The following is a 23,129-nucleotide window of genomic DNA, read 5'->3' as shown; positions in this document are numbered from 1 at the left end:
CTCGGCTTTAGAGAATTGACATTACTTTGCGGAAAACGATCTGGTTTAAATCTCTGTCAGAAAATTTGCTATTCTCATGGATTGTTTCCTTCTTTTTCCTGAGCTCCTTGATTCGAATGCTTATACCAGTAATGTATCTATAAATTGTCCGCAGTATCTTAATTTCACATTCTGTTTAAGTCATCATTGATACCATCCTGAGATTTCTCATTAGATACTCCAGAAACTTTACATATGACGCAATTTAATCAAGTATAAGCTTTAAATACAGACGTTATTCACAGCCGAATGTTTTTTGCAGTGAAATGTGAGTAGTTAATTGTCGGACCAGTCTGAATATTTGTGTTTCAAATGATAAAATTACGGTCTTTTGTGTCGTTTGAGGAAACGCTGAGATGGACCTGTAAGACAGCTATGCTGGATCATGAGTTATTACGAGGTAAATTAAACGGCCGCTTCCATTAAAATCCTGCGTTATTATACTCACAGAATCTAATTAATAGGCGTAAGAACTGATGGTCCCTTTCTAATTATAAATTTAAAACTACTACCATTTCGGACCAGTGATATTGTTGACGCTTTCGAAATCGGTGGGTAGGTCAGTTCAAACCATCGCTAGACTTTTTTAACACCACGAGACAGAGAAAAAGGGGGAGGGGAAAAATTAATGCCCTGTGCTGGATTTGAACCTGAGATTCCAAGTTTGAGCGATCTAAGACTTCATAATTACTGGCTACCGCACTGAAGGCGTGAAATATGTGAATAGTGGGAACAAGGCGAAGGCAAAAACAGCAGTGTGAGTCTTTACGGATTGTTAAGAGTTCGGTTTATTTTCATGCGTAATATTGGACCGAAGTTTTGTTTCAATAAGTAGGCCAAATTCTTTAACCATTTGAGTTTACGAAAAGGAAGTTGAGGGTAGCAAATTACAATATCTTTCTTAAGGTACAGACGTGCTCTTTGTTTTGTCTTCTCGAAGTGCTTCCTCTAAAACATTTCCTCGAAACATCTTCTTTGAACTGACGTTCAGATACTTCGAAATGATCAGAAAACTTTCTTGTGGGCATACCACACTTGTTGACCCAAGAAATGAATACTGTATATCGGTTTCGTCCAGAAGTGTTTAGGGCTTTAAATAGACTTATAGATGAAGTCAATACAATGGCTGGACGTCTGCAATTGTTAGTGGGTTATTGACGTGAGGAATGATATTCACATCCATGAACAGTTAAGAAATGAAAACCATGTCAATTCAAGAAGTTTGCTGCCTGGAAGAAAGAGTTATCTACACAACCATAGAAGTTTAAGTTGTGTGCGAAGTCCCAGACATTTCCCCTATGTGGATCGTGGGTTAGATACATGGGATTCTTGCTACTCATTTAATAGCAGCATCCATAGCGCCTGCGTATTTCTGATTGCCATATGACAGACACCATCGATTATTTTACAAGTCCAGGAACTGTAATGTAGCCAACATTGCAAAAGAAAATGTCACTATAGAAAGTGAATTTCTTAATAAAATTGCATTAGTTATGCACAAAATTACGTAAATTTGTTATCCTAGAGGATGGTTAAGCAGATAACTTATGGCTGTGATAGTATCAGTCTGTTGCTCTTGCGAGTGATGGTCTAGTCCAAAATAAAATTGCTCAAAATACGGCGCAGTGTATTAGCTGCCCTGACGTAGCTGGCTTGTGGTCGCGTATTCGGGGCGAGTTCATTTTTAGCTCGGGAAATGAGCGCGAGGAGGTACTACGTTCGCTCGTGTTCACTCGCGGTTCTTGAGTGATAAAAATTAAAGAGAAAAGAAAACAGGAATATTTTCATTCTAGTTTCCAAATTTAGTATCAACACCGTTTTACTCCCCCATTGATTGGTATAGTCCAAAGTGGAGAGGTGTTTTGTGTATTTTTTAATACTTAACATACTACCAGCTACAAGTGCCGTGAGTTCTGTTGTTTTTGAAAATAACTTGATAAGTGATCGGATGGAATGAGAAGAGCTGTGTGAACAACGTTTCATTCAAATTTTACAATTATGGATGAACAATGGACAATTTCTCGTCTCAATGTCTTGAAGTGTTCCGAAAAGAAGCAGTCAGCCGGCAAGATGTAAAGATGGCTGCCAATACTACGCGCGCGTGTGGATGTAAGGTCATTTATGGTCAAATAAGGTCACTTTGTGCTAACTACTGTCTTGTGAAAGTCGGGTTTCAAGGCTTCTTCGAATGCGAAACTCTATTCGAAATATGCAATTTTCTGATATAAGTAGCAATGTAAGTTATTTTGCCAGTAAAAAGTTTGTTTTCTAAGTGGCTTGCTTTTCGTTAAGTTGTTAGTAAAGAAATATTCTGTTGGTAATTCATTTTAATTTGGGCCAACCGCATGACACAACAACAGCAGATTTAGGCTTTCCGTATTTTTTATTATTGTGGAGTGCGTGAGCTTGATCCTGAGATTTGAGTAAGGCCATGGCCTGGGTGAATGATCAATTGTGTGAAGATTTCTGTCTTCTGGGTTGTTGCGCTGTTTAGTCTGGTCGATCGTCCTGATGACGGAGGCAGTATGACCTCAGAAACGTCGGTAAACATCGTCCAGACTATACAGCGCAACAACCCAGAAGACAGAAATCTTCATACTCACCGCTGTGTAAACCTCAAATCTTACATCAGTTGTGTGCATACGAAACTTAGGACCTCCATAAATCACGTTGATTACCGATAGAACCTTACAAACAACATTGTTGTTTATAATAAAATGTCGTTGAACTTGGCTTACAAGTTCCATATTGGTTCCAAATATTATCTTGGTAATGCATGATAGTATTGTAAAAATTACATTTTGGTAATAGTCACATCATTTATTTGAAGACAGAGGAAACTATGAAGAACTTAAAGAGGTTTCTTATATATTTGCAGCAGCAAAATTCTTAGTTAGAAACAACAATTTAAATGGCTTAATATTAAAATCACGAATAATACCAATATAGAAAATAAAATATTATGTTTGCAAGCCTCAAGAATGTCTAAGTTGTTCTTAAGGATTTTCCAGTCTAATTCATAATACAAGATAATTTTAATTTGGCACATTATCTGTAAAACCGTAACACTAAACTAAAACGTGACACCATAAGTAAGATTGTGGTACAATAGACCTATTAAACACGCACTGTATTAAAAACATCCTCCAATTGTTTGTCCTAGTGTACATAAACTTATAAAGGACCACGTAAACGGACATTGGCAAATGTTTTGAAACTGGACTGTATTTACAATGAAACCTTGACCTTACAAATAAATATTGGAATGTAGCTAATGTTTTCGTATAAAAGTCTTAAAAAACTTTGGTGAGTTTTTCGTTAGCTACTGTTCATTTTGATAGAGTATTTTTCATATTGGCCCGGTATTAGCTAAAACTGTTGTTAACAGCCCGAAAAATAACCGTAAGTTGATATAAAGACAGAACGTGAAACAAATAAGAGATTCACCACGATCTAAATGTTACTTACTTCCTCCTGTGAGTAAACCTGATCGAAATATTAATAAATAATGTAACATCACGGATGTTTAACATTATAATTAGCTTGGAAACTTTTATTGCAGACGAAATTTTCGACGTTTCGGATAAGAAATGTGAGCGATAGAATTCAAGCAAAGTGAAATATAATTGATAGAAGATGTGTTAACCAAATATCCAATTGAATTCGTCAACATGGGCAGTAGTTGCTCTTCGGGGCAAGCTCATAAGGACAAAGACAGCGTTTCTACAAGATCAGAAGAGTAAGTACGTAGACATTTGTTTCTGGAGGTGTTCTGAAAAATCTCTTTACAAACACTACATACATTTTGACAAAAATATTAATCAGCGTTATCAGATCTTTCCTTTCCAAGTAAAGTAAGTAAAAGGTAAAGCTGTCCCACTATACGCCATGTAGGCACTTGGGGGGAGTGGAGGTATAGCTCCTATCTTCCTTGACCTCGGCACTAGATGGGGGTGAGTGGTCAGCGTCACGCCCCGGCCGGCTTTACCCCCGGGAAAGGACCCCGGTACCCATTGGATAGGAGGCTGGGTTGGCTCCAGAACCGGTCTGGACGCAGATGCTAGAGGAAACATCCTCTGCCTTCGTCTGGGATCGAACCCCGGTAGTCCAGCTCGTAGTTAGTCACTACTGACAGCTACGCCGGCTTACTCCCTTTCCAAGCAAATTCGCTTAGTCCTCTTGATTCATCCTCCCCAAAATTGATGAATATCTGTTAAATGTGACATGGACGTGCCCATACCGGTCAGCTATAGCCCCTTTTTGAATATAATTCAAATCGATCTTGATCACATTTCGCATAGTACAATGGGTACATTATACAGAACAAACATTCAATTAAAATCTTCAAGTTTTATTCACAGAATCTATCGATGTTATTTATAGGAATATAAATTATTAGATGGACTACACACACTTTCTTTAAAAGCTGACAGTCGCTTAGCTGGTAAAGTAATTCTCTGCATTTTATGGAATCCAGTGGTACATTATTGTGATAAATAGAGCGCACTGCTGGACCTTGTTCTAATGAAGAATAATTCAATTAATATGCTCTAACGATATTTCTGTAATATAAAGTTTAATATTATCCTCTAAATTCGACAAAGTTCCTGAAATGACAACTTACACGTTTTTCAGCTAACATTTTGTACTCGTTTCGCATCGATCCGTGCATGCTACATGTCACGCTCTTCTCGTCCTTCTTGCTTTGGTAATAGTCAGTGACATAAAAACATGTTCTTTAAGCTGTGTGCCATCTCCACTCTTGATTAGCTATCAGCAATAGATTTTTGTATCTGATAAAGGAACATCAACATCAGAATAGTAAAGAACGCGTTTGCATATTCTGTGCACTCCGAATTCTAATTCTAATTTTCTGTCGTTACTATTTACCTTGAAACAACATTCTAATGTTCCCATAGAATGCACTTAGGATCGTCTGTATCACTCAACCTTTCTAACAAATTGCATGTTCTTGTGTAAAATACAATATTTTATAATATTGTAACGTTAAGTAAGTTAGGATGCATTTGATAGTTGACGAACAATCTCTAAAATAAAGGACTCTTCTCGCATCTGCTCCGAAATACGCCTGCACAGATCAGGTAGACGAACCCGCATCTTGGATCTGTCGAAGAAGATGCCGAAGGAGCACGGCGCTCCTCAGCGAAGCGCACAGTTGGGCAACGCTGAAGAAGAATTAAAGATTGCTTTTGCGTTTAGCTGTTTCAGCACATTAAACAGAATATTAGAAACTTAACTTAAACGATATCGATAATATAAATTTTGGCACTTCTCCCAAGATATTATAATCACAACAATTTCATTACCATGGAATAGTGCAGCCAAAGCAGTGGTGGTGATGATGATGATGAATATTTCGAGATAATTTTCCATATTTGTACACTAATTTTCTTTATGTGCTGATCAGATGTCGCTGTTCCTCATATATGGTATGTTGTAAGATCGGTCAGGAGACCGGCTTTTACTTTCTTTCTCCCTTCTTTAACTACTAGATCTGCCTAGCCGTATGTTGCGATAGCATTTTAATAATTTGCGATGATTACTTTCTTTCCATTTCTCCAGAACGATCATTCGCCAATCTCTACAGTTAAGAAAGCATCATTAAATCAACTGAGACCCAGGACCGTGTTGCGTTTGGAAATTAATCAGATCGAATAATTTTATCATCTCCAAAGCGAAACCCCGTGATTTCAGATATTCCTGGTTCATAACTCGTCCTACGTTGTGGTTTCTTAGTTTATCTGAGCGAATCAAAGAATACTAATGCTTCAAGTAGGTCATGACCTTACGCTGAGTCAGTTGAACCAAGTTTACACCCTCACCCAATATTTATCTGAGATGCAGTTTAATATTATACACTGATCTACGTCGAGATGTCTCAAGTTGTCTCTTCCCGTCAGGTTTTCCGACTACGACTTTACTCATGTCTCACGTTTCCCGCCAATGTCATTCTTGAATTTATCAGCTTAACAATATTCAGTGCAGCGTAAAAGTTATGAAGCTTCTCACTCTGTACTTTTATTCAGCTTTCTGAGTTTTGTTTTTGTTATGACAGAACTGTTTCTCAGTACTTCGTCCGCACACACCCTCAGTCTGCGTTCTTCCTGAAGAGTAGGAGACCAAGTTTCCCACCCGCATAAAATATCAGATAAAATTATAGTTCATAATATTTTAATCTTTAGCGTTTTTTTTTGTGGAAAAGAGGACAGTTAAGACTCTGAAGTCAATAGCGGTAGTCATTACTCGAATGTGACCACAAATATCTGCTGTCGTCCTTCATCTTTAAAGCATATGCTGTTTTCGAGTTCAGTCACGGGTCCATATTTACTTTCTGCTTTGATAAGCCTACGCATTTCTATACAACGCGTTCTTTTAAAATTCTGTTATTTTCGCGAGAACTTGTCAATACCCTAGCCCCCGGTGAAGAGCGCAAGTGGTTACAGGGGCGAAGGGGGAAAAGAGATCCGCGCGGTCTGCGTCATCACATCATTCCGATGACGTCGGTTGTTCGACCACGAGAAAAACAAAAGGGATAGCGCTATGGGTTAAAGGGGATACGTAAAATAGTGTAAAGCTTTCAGACATAAATAAGGCGTTCTTTATGAAGTGACTATTAATATATTTTCCATTTTAAAGAATTTAGAAAAGAAAAGTTAAAATTGTAAAATGTAGATTAGGATGCTGACTTCTCTTTTCTCACTATCGCCGCAACGTTCAGCCCACCGCATACTTAAAGTAACTCACCCATTTAAGTAATCTAACCTGAAGAAAATAATGACATGTACCCTAGTTGATATTTTAGCCAAATTTAAACCTTTCTTCATTAATTGTATTCCTTTGTATTACTTTCTGCTATCTCCATAATATTGCATGGCGCATCTTCAATTTGCAGATAAAGGCCAAGGCCTGTAGATATGGAGGGTAGCTATGATTTATCAAATAAGCAGTTGTGAATATCCGACTGAGTGCAATCCTCCAGGTGGAGCTTGGGTAGGGGCTAGTAAGTTCCTATTAAAGAACAGCGTTTTATCAAATGTTTCACAGGGCCTCATACCTAGTGGGCTTTTTTGAACACAGCAATGAAACTTCACATTCCATAAAAGACAGAGATTTTTTGTGTGATTTGAGGTTGTTTCCCTAACTGAGCATACTATCAGCTTGTGAAGAAGGTAGGGGTGATGAGCATGGAGGCAGTAAGCACTTTTGAAATGTTGGTAAATTTCTGGAAGACTGTGCAGTGCTACAACCCAGAAGACAGCAATTTTCTTAAATTCTTCATGTAAAACAGAAATAGGAACATGAAATTTGGAAGTAAGAATCGTTGTAGTTTGACACAAAGTTTAAGTATTTGTTGGGTTTACAAATAAAGTGATCACTATTTCAATATGAACACCATTTAAATTGCCCTTTATTAATTGATGGGTCCATGATAGCTGTTAATGCAGTGGCAGGCTACAAAATTGTAGCCATGATTCATGTGACTCTCAGTATAACTTCTTCTCTTCACAATCTGTATCTGTATTATTCGTTCTTGTAATTTATTTTATATTTATTAACTAATAAATAAAATGACAGACAGCTAAAATAAACATGTGCAGATCTACTGCTTGCTGTAGGTCTCCCAGCTATCAGGTATCAGGCAAGAAATCCTCTCAGCAACAACAGGAAGCTGATAGAAAGTCCAAGAAGCAGCAACAACATGGCAATCACAGTACAAGTCTACCACAACAGCCACATTCTGGGGTCATTCTGGAGGCCTCCACTGTTGTTGCTGCAGTGCAGCAGCAGTTGCGTGGCAATAATGGAGGAGGTGGAGTTCAGGTGGAGAGTGTGGCCACTCCTTCAGCTGTGGCTTTTGAGAGAAAACCCACGAAAGATGGACTGACTAAAGTGAGAAATATTGCTACCTCCAGTATATCAGGTGAGAAGGCATTTCTCCGAAATGATGAACACAGGCTGGTTTTGAAGTATGGTTTACTTTAATTTGTTTACCTAAGGAGTGTTAAAACATAATGAATATAATACACATTTAATGCTCCAGAGGTAAACATTTGTGCATGAAGTATCCATAGCTGAAACATGCATAATCAAATTACACATTTTTATAGTTTAATCATTATTGTCTTTTGAGGACACTTTACTAGACATTAAATTAATCTGTGCATATGTTATGTTCCTATTGCTTGCATTTTATTTAATGTTAATCATGCTTATGACACGTAACAAAAAGTCTGCTGTTGATTCTGTGTGAACCAGTCTTATGTGATGTTACTGTTGCTTGCAGCTGATTCTATGTCTCTCTCATCTCCTCCTGGTACGTCAGTACAAAGTCCACGGGATTTTGATAAGTGTGAGACATCACTTCCACAAGAAGTGCAACAATTACCAGAGAATCTGCAGAACTTATTAATGGGACGTGTTGCATCTGCTCGGACTACCACCAAGACTCGCAAAATTGTCATCTATGTCTGTGCTGCTGATTCACAGGGTAAGGTAACACATAGGTAGTAATTTATTACAGATACAACAAATTCAACCGGAAATGGTCAGTTTGTCACAGATGTTCTTTCTTATCCGTGTTCTTGTATTTCATCAAACAAATTCCAGGAAGAACATTTAAATGCTTCCCTTTTATGCAGAGATGCTATAAGAAATTATGATTTATATGAAAGCCAGTTTTGTGTTTACTTTGTTACTTATAGTGAATGGTTGCCTGCTCTTACAGAAGAAATGGCAGAGAATGTATCTTGTGAAATGTTCATGGCCATACTGTTTTTCAGTCTTCTTTTTACTTCACATTCTTTGCTTTTTGGAAGTCCAACAATTCGATTCTTCCTTAATTTTGTTTGTCTGTTGTGACATTGTATTATCAGGATACAGTAATGTTTTTAAATCAACAATACATTTAGTCATGTATGACACTTGCCAAAAACAACAGTCACTAACACAAGACAACTCTGATGTCACTGGCAGCATTCATAAATTTGAAAGTTTATGATTTAGTGGAACAAGCAGTATCCCATAACTACTGTTGCTACATATATGAGAGTATTCACTAATTGAAACTGTAGAGGCTATAATAAAGTAAATGTCTGAAAAATAATATTTTATGTATACATCCCCTAACTTATTTATGCAATACTGGTACTGCAGATTGTTGCATTGAAAAGGGAATGCTTCACAATGCTGTGTACCCAACATTTCGAGACTACTGCCGCAGACAAGGTTATGAGCTTCATATTGTTGACTTACATTGGAAAACTGGTCTAGAGAAGCAGCAAGATCATGAGTTCCCTGAACTGTGTCTTGGAGAACTGGCACGTAAGTAAACTTAGAGGATATATATGTTACGCATGTGTGTGTGTGTATTGTACTATAATAATAAATTAAATTGGAATGTTAGTATAGACAATTTCATTATGTTTCCTAAACATGATAAACATTTTAATATAAGAAACCCTGTGTATAGGCTTTACCATTATGTAGTTTTCATATATATTTGCAGTAATATACCCAGGAAGAGAATAATAAATAGAACATAAAGAGAATACATTTACGAAATGCAGAAGTTATTATTATGTTTCATGCTAAAACAAGAGGAACATACGTGTAAATGTTAATGGAATGTAAGAACTAAAGTAATCATTAATTTTTGATATACTGAAGAAAGCTGAATCATAAATAATCAGAGAAACTGGGCACATAATAAATACTATAGAAATAAGTTAATTATAAATTCGAATCAGTAATAATGATTGGATGCTAGTGCAGCAAATATTTCATTTTATGCTATTCTCTATTCATTATAATCATGTGCATCTCTGTGATTATTTGGTTTTGCTTGCAGGACAAATGGAAGTGGCATATGTGATTCCAGTGCTATTTTTAAGTAACTCTCTTGGTACACCCCTTTTACCTAAAACTATTGAAATTCAAGATTTTGAAATGGCACTTAGTAATGCTGACAATAAGGAACTGTTGCAAAAGTGGTACAAACTGGATGGTCATGCCCAACCACCTTGCTATAGATTGCAGCCCATTGCCAGCCACATTCCAGGATTTAAGGTTTGGAACAACATTTACGTTCTTTATCAAAATATCGGTAATCCAAAATAAGAATTCAAAACTATTCCAGTACTTTTAAACTCTTTACAGTAGTACTGCAGAACGTCCATTATATACCAACAATACAATTCAGGTTATTGTGGAGATTAGAGTTTCTCATGGCAGTGAAGATGCCTATCTTGGTCTTCTGGGTTGTGATGCTGTATAATCTTGTAGGTGCTTACCAACGTTTCAGAGGAACATATTGTGTTCATCATTAGGGTGAGAAGATAATGCATTCCTTCAAAATGTTGGTAACCATCTGTGAGAGTTTTCAATGCCACAACACAGTAGACCACAATTGACATTTGATTCACTTGTTAGTTATTCCACACTGTTACTACATTGCAGAAGGATGTTGTTAATAATGTAAATGAATTGCGAGTTATGAGAATTTTGGTGTCTTGAATGTTTAATATTTGAACCTATTAAAAGGGAATCAAGATTCAAGAAAAGTTCAATGTTATTATTATCTTACATTTTCTTGCAAGTGCATGTGACTGAAATCCCATGTTTATAGCAAAGATATTCTAAACATTCCAGATATTAGATCACCCATGCATGTATACCTTAATGTGCATAATTTTCTTTTTGTGTAGGAAAATTCTCCGGAGGAGAAGGAGAGTGCACTGAATGAATGGCGTTCAGAAATAGAGCGAACACTTGCTGTCATGGTGAATGCTTTTCCACAGGAACTAAGGGATACTTATCTCACCACTGTAGTGGAACAAGTGAGGGTGCAGATTTTATTACAAGTTCAAATACAAACTGATTTGAAATATTATATACATATTCTGATACTACTGTGATCTTGATTATGGAGTTTTTCATTACTGTTGCTAACTTTAGGTCTCAGTTTGTAGTCACCAACTGTAATTGTTGGTTTCTGACTTTAGTTGTCAATTTCTGTCAGATTTATTTGGCAACAAAGCTTCTTGAACCAGTTTATTTCTGAAGGAGTTTGACTTGCTGTACTTCTGTTTGTGATGAAGAGGAGAAACATCAATATAAGTGTAATAAATGAGATATGATCTATGAACTTTTAAATAGAGTTCAGACAATTATAAATGATGACTTTCATTGTGCCTTGACTACACTGAAATATATTTCTTTTAATGTCTGTTTTTGAAACACAAAATTAATACAGGTAACCCTCGATTTACGCCGGGGATGCGTTCCTGGACGAATCGGCGTAAATCGAAAATCTTTTATAATGTAAATCAATGGGAAGTCAATGTCATGCGTTCCCAGCACCCAAACATTTACGAGTAATATGATGGCATTACATTTAAAGCTCTGAAATAACGTAAATAAATTAAAGGGAATTTAAAAAATATGTTTTATACACTTACAATCGGCAATTCGTTGGTCCCCGCAATTGACTGTGATTCTTTCATGTGATTGATGTGTACAGTCAGCTCTGCTGTTATGCGATAGTTGCATTCATGTAAGACGCCGACCTATAGAAAATCGCGTAGTAAAAATAACCCCGGTACCTCCGCAGAGATTAAATTAGTGCTTTGAAAGTTTAAAGCGCCAGGAATGAAATTGCATAAGAGCAAACTCGCATATGCAAAAGTTTGTATTTCACAAACAACTTTTACCGATTCATCGATCTCATTGGAGCAAATTCGCGTTAACGAAACATACGTAATTTCAGAGATGACTATATTTATAATTTTTATTCAAAATCAGCGATGTAAGAATTACGATTTAGTATAAGAATCAGTATGAGATACATTGTATAACGTTATAAATAATAGTAAAATACATTTTTTTTGACTTGCTGGTTCCAAAATCTGAGATTATACTGAATCGGCGCAAATTGAACCGGCGCAAATCGAGGGCTACCTGTACTACCTTATGGCAGATTATTATGAACTCACACTTCTGAAACATAAAATTAAATAAATAATAAATAAAGACCTAAAACCTGAACCTATAAACTTTTTGAAATATGGAATCTCTTCAGTGACCAAACTAAAAATGTTTATTTTTGAATATCCTTGAAGAAAGATATACTGCCTGGCTCAGATGTAAATGTACATATACTTCATGGCATGTTGGATTCCCATACTGTGTCTTACACTACTTGGAAGCTGAATGGCTTAATTACATAAATAAAAGACTCATCAAATTCATATCTTCTTCATTCTACCTCTTGAAGCATTAAGATTTATCATATGACACAAAGATTGCATATGTGTGGCTTTGTGTGATTTCTTCCCCAGAAATAAAGTTAATTTTTTACCTAAACCAGAAGCTCAAATCTGGAACTAAAATTCATAAAATTCATCTGATCTTTAACAAAACCAAACAATAGTTTGGGCCTTAAGCCAATAGAGAATTTGTGCACTCTGTTGGACATAATATCAAAAATACGCTATAATTTTATAATAAATTGTTTTGCTAGAATTTGTTTATTTGAGATATCATATACAACTGCTGCTTAGTTATTTACAAAGAACTGAAACTGAATATGTGTTTGTGCAGGAGGTGCACAACACAGTGTGCATGAGCCAGGAGCTCGCTCGTAGATGCTTATGGCTGTATCGTGTGTGTGCACCAGCAGGTGGTCAATCACAAGATCCTCCCTCATCAGGTGAAATAGAGCTACGGCGCAGATTGGAAGCATTGCACAAAGATCTGAAGGTGGGATAAACTGTGTGATTGTAATCTTGAAGTAAGCTTGCTTATTTACTGTGTTTATTTAATTGTTATCTTTTACTCATAGAATCAGCTAAATGAAAAACATATTCTGCGTATGCCAGTTCGCTGGGTTGAAGGTGGTTTGGACCTTGAGCTTCCAGAGCATGCACAGTATGTTTCAGATGTCACATTACAATTAAATAAACATCTCCAGGCTTTGGTGGATACCATTATAGAAGAGGACCAAACCAAAGTGAGTGCAATATATAATGTTACAACACATTAAAACTACCTTTAACCTCTTGCTGTGCCATTTAAATGTACATTTATACAATAAAAATTATGCAATTAAAAATTATGATATCTGATGCAATGCTGTATGTCATAAATGAGCATGCAGCAACTGAAGTGTGTAAATATTCAATGGGTGTCTAACACGATAGTTTGGAATGTCATGTATTTCCTTCTCTTTTCAAGCCTAAAATACATTTTTGTCTTTTCTAATTGTGCCTGAACTCATAAACAGCTAATACAAACCACTCATCTGTGTTGGGCTGGCTCTAGCTGGTGAACAGTGTGTTATCTGATTGTTCTTTTAATTCTGTTGTGTATAGTACCATCGAACAATGAAAGTAAGAATTTATATTTTTTGCTTTTAAAAGAATTAGCCAGACTAACATGGTTAATATGAATGCCCTGCTTATGTACTCTTTGACTAGCTGTTTGTAATGCCAATTATAAATCTTGCTTTAGTACATTAAGAACAGCTTCAAGTTACATTAATTTTACTGCATTTTACCATGTTAGGTGAAGCAAACACTCAATGTTGGTGATGATATGTGACTAACTTTGTTTTTCAGTGTGTGTTGAAATCAAGTTATGGAATTGATAGCAGACTGTTTCAAGAATTGATGCAGCAGACAGGTTTCTGTCAGAGAGCAGCACAATGTAGTATCAACCGAGAGGCAGTTTTACAGGAAATTAAAAGGTATTTAATTAGTTTATACTTTATAAAGTTATACTGATCATCTTCATTTGTGGTAAATAAACTGAACTGTTAAAAATTTTGGGCCAGATTACTTGTTGGAATATTGTGGTTCCACTTTTTGAATTTGATAGTAAGCCAATTATAGGAAGAGTTTATTAAAGTATTACATTGGAACAATTTTGATGTTACTGTCATTTCCAAACATTTTATGTTTATAAAGTAGCTCAGCCATAATTTTATAAATTTACTACATGTTTACATTATGAGAGTAAATTATACACTTTTGATAGAAAACCTAATGTTTGAGGAAAATTATTTCCAAAACAATCTAAAATTTTATTTGTACATGTAGAAAATATAATATTAAAGAGCTATGAATCAGTCAAATAATATATGTCTGTGGCATAGAGAACTATGCCAAAGGCCACAAAAATGTTCGAAAGATGGGGTGTTAGATACAGGTTCATCTGCAGTTTGTACTGTCTCATTACTTTTTACTCAGTTTTTATTTGTTACCTTGATTATTCCCTGACAAATATATGAAATTAAATTAAACTTCTGTATATAAGGGCTCAGGAATTACTATATTATGTGAAAGTAGACATTTTATTGCTATTTGGAACATATTGGTCAACTTTGAAAATTATGTACAAGATAAGACTGTTATATGTGTTACAGCTATGTGGTGGGAGAATCCCAGCATCCATTAGTAGTGTATGGACCCCGAGGTTGTGGAAAAACTACACTGATAGCCAGAGCAGCTCAGTGCTGTCACACATGGCAACCCGAAGCACTTCTTGTTGTAAGATTTGTTTCCATATCAACTCAAAGTCATACCACAGAGCAACTGTTAAAAAGTATTGTGGACCAATGCTCATTATTGACATATGGACAACAGTCCTGGGCTGTTCATGTAAGTGGTGACACTTAAGGTTAAGCATGGCATTTATGTGAAGTGATCAAAAGGTATATCAGTCTTACACATTATTTTGAGTTTATACAGTATCTCTGAATAAAGCATACCTATACATGGAATGGTGCGTATGCTCGAGACACTATTACCTTCAACTTATCTTCCCTTTTAATTTTTATTTGAAACTTATGATTTGGATGAAGTGAAAATTGCATGGAGTTTAGCAGGAAGCAGTATCATAACAATCTTTTTCAAATCATTAATTTTCACAGTGAGTTGGGTTTTGTTGCCATCCTGACTACTAGACATAGTATGCAAGAAATATGCACTACTGAAGCTGTCTATTTTAATATTATATTTAAAGTATACACATTACATGACAAAAAAACAGTGATTGTTTAGCACAGTTTTGGTGTTTTGTATGCATAGATACTGGTAAAGTGCATTTAATGAAAAGTTTATAAAATAATTGCTGAATCAATGAGATGTTCAGTTTTACAAAATATTTTCAATTCTGTGTATTGTCATATATAAGTGTATGATAACTATTTACATTTTTACTGAATTTCCCTCCGGTACAATTAAATTTTTTGAAATACTGACTGAATTCCATTCTTTCCAGTGCTTCCTGTTTTGACAAATATCGTTATTCAAAATTGTTTTATTTCTGTCTTACAGAAATTTAGAAAGAGTTTATAGCATAGTAGAATTATGACTGAAGGATTTATTAATGTATTTAACTCAGCTGCATTATATTCTGTTTGCAGTTTTACTTAAAGAATCTTGTATTTTAATATGTTATATTTTGCATTGCAGAAGTTCTAAATTATATCTTTTTATTATCTTGCAGAACATACAGAGCTATACAGAACTTCTACCCCGTTTGTTGGCTGCTTCTTGTATTCATCGTCCCCAGGTTATCATGATTGATGCTATAGATCAGGTAAACATGAGACCATTATCAATTTTGTTACCTATGTTTTCTTTGTTTTTGTTTAAGTCAGTTATTTTCATATGCTGTCATTATTTTAAGAATTTACTTGACTATGTTTTTTTTAATGAAAAGAATTTAATATAACTTTATTATGCCAGAATAGTATATAAAATTACAATTGTAATTACCTATATCAGTGTTTCCCAACTAGTGGTCAAAGAACAGCTGCCAGTTCATGATTCTATTTATTATGACAATCTCAAAATTATAGTTCATGTTATATTAGGTATGTTACACCACATCTGAGATAATTACAGTTTTAAAACTAATATTTTTTTAAGTTATCATTTAGCATTTAAATAGTTTGCATTGAACATTACTGTGTTTTAAGTAGAGGTCTCCATAGGTAAGCAGTTATGATTATTTAATGTTTTTTGACCTAATAATATTATGGATTACTGATGAAAAGTTATTTTTATGCTTTTGTGAATAATTTATAATTTTGAATGTTCAATGTGGTTGATTACATGACACTTCTTTAATTTTGATACCACATAATACTGTTACTGTATTGTAATGTTTCAGCATGTCAGCAATAATTTAATTGATAAATTATGTTGTTGCTCTGCAATATGTGGCAGTTAGCATATTATTTCTCAGAAATCCCAGTGCTGTTTAATATTTTGTAAATCAGAAATTGTAGGAAAAAACTGGTAAAAATTACAATGCCAAGAAAGCTTTCAACTATTGAACCTGAAATAATGTTTCATTGCATTTCTTTTTGACATCACAATCATTTTATTTTAAAAGGAGAGGAAGTCATTTATATCTTGGGTTGTTTGATAAATAATCAGATCTGTTTGGTTCAGAGGAAAATATCTCAAAATTCTCTTGATTGTGTTTTGCTGTTTGTCGGTGATCTCTATTTCATCCCTTTTGATGGTATTTAATTCTTTCTACTCAAGGAATGTTGTACTATTTTAATTTAAATTCCTTGAATTTTATAATCATTATCCATCATTCTTCAAAGTACTTGATGTAGTTGGTATGTTCAAGTAAACAGAACTCAGGCTTGTTATCCTTAGTGATGCTTCATGAATTTCTATTTCTGTGCATTGATATTTTATGATTTTATTTTTGCAATCATTTGTCATTGTATTATTTAATATTTCTCTGTGTTTGTTAAAATCAGTAATTATTACAGGTGAAGGAGTATGGGACACAAAATTTGGACTGGTTGCCAGATAAACTCCCTGAAAATGTAAAAATTGTTCTCTCAGTGGCTGATGACAGCCTTGTGTTTACTGAGATTCAGAAGAAAGTTAAGAATCTATCTGCTCTAATACCAGTGAGTTCTGCACATAATTCAATTTTCATGAGTTATCAAGTAGCTAAAAAATTCACAGTTTCAGGTGTAATGTTTCAAGTATAAGGATAAATCATATCAGCATCAGTGGCTGAAAACAAAGCTGAAGACATTTTCTTAAACATTTCTCTTACTGTGTAGCTTATTTCCAGTTGTATGCTTCTGGTAATTGAATCTATATAAGATATTCTGTGGTTTTATTAACTGGTCTGAAGTAGTATTCTTCAACATTTCCCTGTTTCCCGTGGTTTTTGTTTTAACACACCAAACCTTTATTCACTGTTATATTATGAACTGTGAAAGGAGGAGGATTGAACAGTGTGTGATCTTGTCTCATATTAACCTCTTGGTTACATTGGTTCCTTGCCATCTGCTTCAGCCTGAAGAGTGAAAATTTTCATATTTTTACAATAGAAATACTTATAGTGAAATTTCATCCACAGCAAATTATCTTATGCATCACAATCACTGTCCTTAGCACATGATTTTCAGTTGGTATAACCTGTACATCTTTTTTGGTAGTGTACATATTTTTATTTTTGTGTTGTCATGACTGACTTTGTTTTATTGGTTTCATAACCATAAAATTCTTTGAGTAAGTCTGTAAGTATTCAGATTAGTGTCCTGAAATAACTATAAATATCAGCTAAATATAGTTGTCAGAGAATATGTTTTCTTTCACATCTAAAAGGACTGACTAAGTTGTGGAGACTTCCACCTTCTTGCTGTGGGTTTAAATAGATTACTTCAATTTGTATGTTTTGTTACAGATGCCTGCATTGGGTAAGTTGGAAGCTCAGTCAATTCTTATGGCATCTGTGATGCAGTACAACCACAGTGTAAACAGCCGTGTCCAGGACTGTGTACGCTCCTCTGTCCAGGACTGTACTTTGCCTCTGTATGTGAAGGTATTACTATTGTGATTATGTTTATTAAAGTCTGATTATTTATATTGAGATCAATATATACTTACACTGGCATGGCAATCATGACACTGTTTTGTGTTCAGCCATGGGTAAAGTTGGACACCTAATGGCTGACACTCTGTTATTTCTGTATGCAAGATTATGTTCTCTGAAGGTATTGTCATTGTTACAGTTGCTTCTAATGCTTAATCTTGTCAAACATCCTCCATTTACTTTCTGTGATCTGTTAATTATAAGCATAGATCTGCATTGCCACTGGAGTATATGATACTTTTATATTGTGAAATTTTTAACCTGAATACAGTATGAAGAGGAATGGGTGGATGAAAGAATGGATGGGTGGCTGGACAGGTGGATGAATAATCTGTACATGTATACAATCATTCAGTCATTCCCATGTGTACTTGAAATGGTGCTACACCTTTTTCCTTGGAATGTTAGGGATTCGATTTTTGTCATTAATAGAATGTGTTGCTGTGTTTTATCTTGTATTATTTTGCTCTTGTTTCTTTAAGAGTTTATAAATATATTATTTTGGTGTGAGGAACATATACATGTATATTTTTAATAAAAGCTCTGTGTGTCAATTGTCTTCATACTTGTGCCTCATGGGAAAGTGTGTGTCAGGGACAGTATTATAGGATCAGTGCTCATGAGGGCAGAAAGGAAATGAATACAGAAAATGTAACTTGGCCTCATTTACATTGTTTTATCTTTGTTTTTATATATGTTATTATGTTCCATGCTGGTAAGCACTCTTGCCTGATTTTTTTGTTCTCATGTAACTGTTAAGTAATGTTGTCATGTGTAGGTGCTGGCATGGCAGACATCTTGGTGGACAGATAAAGATCATGATATTGTGCCAAAAGGAAATGTCACAGATCAACTTCATCTTATGCTGGAAGAGCTAGAAACCATCTTGGGCAAGGAAAGGGTATGTTATGTTTAAAGTTTGATATAATTAATTGAGTTTACATTAAATAACATTATAAAATCTGTACAATTTGATTCAACAGGTAGAACATGCTCTGGCACTGGTTACAGCAGCCAAAACTGGACTCAGTGATTCAGAGATGCTGGACCTTCTTGCTCATGATGCAGCCTTCCATAGTCAAGCTACTTATGGTGAGGTATAGATATTGATATATTGTTTGATTTAGGTGCACTAAACTTTTGCAAGCAAGACATCCAAATACCCAAATTTGCACATTCAAACTCAAGCCTTGACTTGCATGTTTTATTGAACTTGAATGTTTTTGCTTTGTTTGTCTTACAATTTTCAGAAAATTCTGAACAAACAAATTTTATTTCATATTATTACAAGGTTATAGAGTCCTTTTCTCTCTCCTAAAAGAAATCATAAACTGATGGTGTTTGAGGAGAATATGTGTACTTAGGAGAGAGGAATTAATATAATAATGGAGAACATTACATTCTGAGGAGCTTCATATTTTGTACTATTCAAAAATCAATATACATTTATATAAGTAAGAATGAAATTTACTTTGATATCTAAATTTGAGAATTAGATAATGCACATTTGAATTTCTTTTCTTCACTTAGATTGGAAATGTTAAATCAATTATATAAAAGGATTTGACTTCTCTGTTTAGTTTTGTGGGCACCAGGATGCTTATTTTGGGCCAGACTCAATAAGTATCTAGCTCCATTTCTGCTCTGGTCAAGTGTAGATGGCCTAAGCACATTGCTTTGGCGAGATGATATGCTATACAATGCAGTGAAGCAAAGATACCTTGGTGATGAAACAAGAAGACGGTGGGCTCATCAGACACTTGTTAATTATTATCAGGTACGTGAAGTTATAGAAAGGAATCACATTGCCTCTGTCAAGAATTGAACCCTGGTCATTGGGAACACAGCCAATCATTGTACTAACTGAAGTGTCACAACATGTGATCTGATCATTGCCAATGTTGACACAGACTTGGAACTTTGTTATTGACTAAAGTATTGACAAATTGTTTTACTTGTGATTGTGTTCATTATTGAATTTCAGTATTGATATTTCTTTGTTCTTGTTTTCTACGTAGTCATAATGTCGTAAGATATGTGTGTAAAGAAGAAGTTTGCTTTTTGATATGTATAAAGAGTTACTGGTGCAGAGGTGATATTGTAAGGTATTGTTACTTAGTATGTGTTTACAATGGCAGTAACCTGATATCATACTGCCATTTTTAATTATACCACATTTCTTCTTTGCTTTATATCTTTCACATGATTTTAAGTTCTCTCCCTACCTTCATTCCATGTTGCATACTGTTTTTGCTTTTGTTCTATTGTACAAAAATAACAAAATATCAAAATAGACTGGAGAAGTGGTCATTGATTTGAAAATTAAGTGCAAACCCTATGTAAAAACTGAAGATTCTTTGACAATCAATGACTCATTTTAAACTTGTCACATATTTGCTCTGAATAGCCAAAAATCAATCAGTTTATTTACATTTTAGTAAAATTTTATTTTATTTTTATTATATGTTGGCAGCAACTGATATTGTTGTTTCCTACTACTTTAATTGTTATGCTAGACACCCACATATGTGAATTAAATATTATTGATACTGTAGTTATTTTTTTATGCCATGAACGGCGAGTACTCCGTTTCCTCGTATGATGATGTAGTATTTGAAGTTTTCACAGTGGTGTGAATTTAGATTGTGGTCTCCTGGTTTTTTGCTTCCTTCATTCTGAAGATCTTTATTCATCTTCAGGATGGAGACAGTTTGTTCCTCCAAAGTTTGATATAAAACAAGGAAAGGCTGAAGAGGGAACAAATTATGCATTGTAAACAGAGATTGTCACTAACTTGGCTTTTGATTTACTGACATTTACTGAAATATTTTTGTAACTTAAAGTTATGTAATGTGATACCATTTCTGTAGGGAAAGTGGGCAGATGAACAACATTCTGGGATGACTGGGCGACGTCTGCTCCAGCCTGACAAAACCAGCAAGTGGTAAGATGAGCAGAATGTTGCCTCTTCAGTTTTCATTTTCTGAATTAGTTCTGCTTTATATTTGGTAGGTTCCAGATTTAAATCTGGCTTGGATACTAGCTCTCCTGATTGATGGTTTTAATGGTTTTCCTCACTCCTGGGTGAATGCTAGGATTGTTCCTTAAATTAGGCCATAACTGCTTCTTTCCATATACAGTGAAACCTCTATCCATCGTTCCCGGAACTATCGTTTTCCCGGATGCATCGTCCGTTTTGTTCGGTCCCGAATACATCCCATATAAAATAATGTTACATTTTCCCGCTTCTATCGTTCCTCGAACTATCGTTTTATCGCATCGATCGTTCAAAAATCTTAGTCCCGGCCCACAATTTTCCCGCAATGATCGTTTCTGAGAAATTAAAATGCTGGGTTTTGAGATAAATTAATACCGAAAGACGCACAATGTTTTTGGAATACGCAGTAGCGGTAACCTGTTATGTCGCCCAACCAGCACATTCTTTTGGAATGAGGGTCAGCGGTGCAGGGGTGATATTGGAGTGAATGGCGGTGCTCATTGTCAGAAATTTTACGATTTTAATTAGGGTGCACTCATATTTCGTTCCAGCGATGCCAGATGGCATGTGCAGTGTGAATTTCTTCACAAATGCTTTTATTACAAGTACAAAGGAAAGGCTGGCGGCACTTTTCATTCTTCTGGTTCATCTCGTTTCCAGCGGTTCAGGGTCTTCTACAGCTACGTTTCGTTGAGTTCGGCAGTAATAGTATTTCCATTCTTCCTGTTATTGTCCGCAAAGGGGGTTGGAGTGGTGAGGAAGAGGGAGACGACGAATGCGAGCCCGAAGCTTTGCCGAGTTTTGCCGAAGCACACGCTGCATTGGCGAAAGTGAAGTCGTTCTTTTATGCGCTTAATATTAGTGAACGTGACGAGGAAAACACTTTGAACGTGGAAAGTGCTCTGTTTGGTCTAAAACGTAAAGTTTCGACAAACCAGTTGTCCACTAAAGACTTTTTTGGTAAAAAGAAGTAACTTTGAAAGAGAAACATTGTTTTTTTTAAATTTTTAATGCTTTCCCGCATCTATCGTTTTCCCGCATTCATCGTTTTTATTTCCCACCCCCGCCGAAAACGATGCATCGAGGTTTCACTGTACTTTTCATTTTATTATTCATGAATCATTGTATCATTCAGCACTGTGTTTTCTGAGCTACAGACACTGTCATTAAATAAACTACAGATAAAATCAAATATGTGTTAATAGGCTGTGAATTAACCAATAATCACCCTACTGTGAGCATTTAGGCCGCCATATAATATTTTGTCCTCACAGTTGTATGTACAATTTTCATACATTTAAAATTAAAATGTACAATACCATGAATGCATCCTGTTTATCATCCTGTTTAAACATCATCAGTATATTGACTGACAGCTAGGAGTAACTCATATTACAGTATGTGTCTTGGCTTGTGTAAATGTGTGATTACTGTTTGTACTTGTTTATATGAGCTTGTAATTTTGTTTTGTGCAAGTGCTTTATACCTGAATGCTGACATTATTGTCCTGGTCTGGGGTTATTTCAGCTATAACAGAAGAAAGCTGGATGAACTCCCCTTCCAGGTGTTTTGGCTTTGTGGTTCTTTAAAGGAGGAGTTTCTTTATAACCATTCCTGGTTGTATGTGAAGCTTTGTGGTTCTGATGTATACCATGTAAGTACTGGCTTTAATTTTATAGAAATTTTTTAATTTTATTTAAACAACATATACATATATGCATACACCGAGATTTGATAATAAGTTCCATGAGGTACTTTACAGTACCTATTTTCCTTTAAATGCTTTCTTCTATAAGAGAGGCTAGTATAAATTAGAAATTGTGCAAGTTAGTGATGTATCTTTGTGCTTTATTTCTTCTAGTACAGTGTACTCCCAATTATCCAGGCTGATGATGAGCAAGAAACACAAATAATTAAAAGTGGTAGATAATTCAAGATATTTTAAGTTAAACTGTCATAGTGTATCACAAATTACTTATAACATACATTGACTTTACTGTGCTTAGTTTAATAAATAGTCAGTAATGTTTGTTAATGAGTTGTGTAGACATCTCTTGACATTTCAAAATGTCCCTGTAACTGAATATCACTGTAGTCAAAGTCTCATTTACTGATGTACTGAAGCAAAATGTCAACACACTGAAGTGCCATGTGCTGA

General features: G+C 35.1%; 1 protein-coding gene across 3 annotated transcripts in view; it reads left to right on the top strand.

The window, feature by feature from the left end:
- Positions 1–1,721: 1,721 nt before the first annotated feature.
- LOC110827100 (NACHT and WD repeat domain-containing protein 2) overlaps positions 1,722–23,129 on the top strand; it is a 33,184-nt gene continuing 11,776 nt past the window's right edge. The window contains exons 1-19 of one of the 3 annotated variants that reach the window (XM_087342811.1): positions 1,722–2,148; positions 3,602–3,778; positions 7,677–7,981; positions 8,345–8,548; positions 9,214–9,381; positions 9,908–10,125; positions 10,764–10,895; positions 12,658–12,816; positions 12,899–13,066; positions 13,674–13,801; positions 14,480–14,714; positions 15,565–15,657; positions 16,853–16,996; positions 17,785–17,922; positions 18,752–18,874; positions 18,957–19,065; positions 19,554–19,750; positions 20,844–20,917; positions 22,499–22,625. In XM_087342811.1, coding sequence (XP_087198937.1) covers positions 3,711–3,778; positions 7,677–7,981; positions 8,345–8,548; positions 9,214–9,381; positions 9,908–10,125; positions 10,764–10,895; positions 12,658–12,816; positions 12,899–13,066; positions 13,674–13,801; positions 14,480–14,714; positions 15,565–15,657; positions 16,853–16,996; positions 17,785–17,922; positions 18,752–18,874; positions 18,957–19,065; positions 19,554–19,750; positions 20,844–20,917; positions 22,499–22,625 — 2,790 coding nt within the window. In that variant the 5' untranslated portion in view covers positions 1,722–2,148; positions 3,602–3,710. The other 2 variants (XM_087342809.1, XM_087342810.1) reach the window with 2 other exon arrangements.

Source organism: Zootermopsis nevadensis, unplaced genomic scaffold (genome assembly GCF_977971745.1).
Source record: "Zootermopsis nevadensis isolate Lab colony 2312 unplaced genomic scaffold, Znev_1.0 Znev_ptg000004l, whole genome shotgun sequence".
Lineage (NCBI taxonomy): Eukaryota > Metazoa > Arthropoda > Insecta > Blattodea > Termopsidae > Zootermopsis > Zootermopsis nevadensis.
Note: the sequence above shows the minus strand (reverse complement) of the source record. Positions and strands in the feature narration are given on the sequence as shown.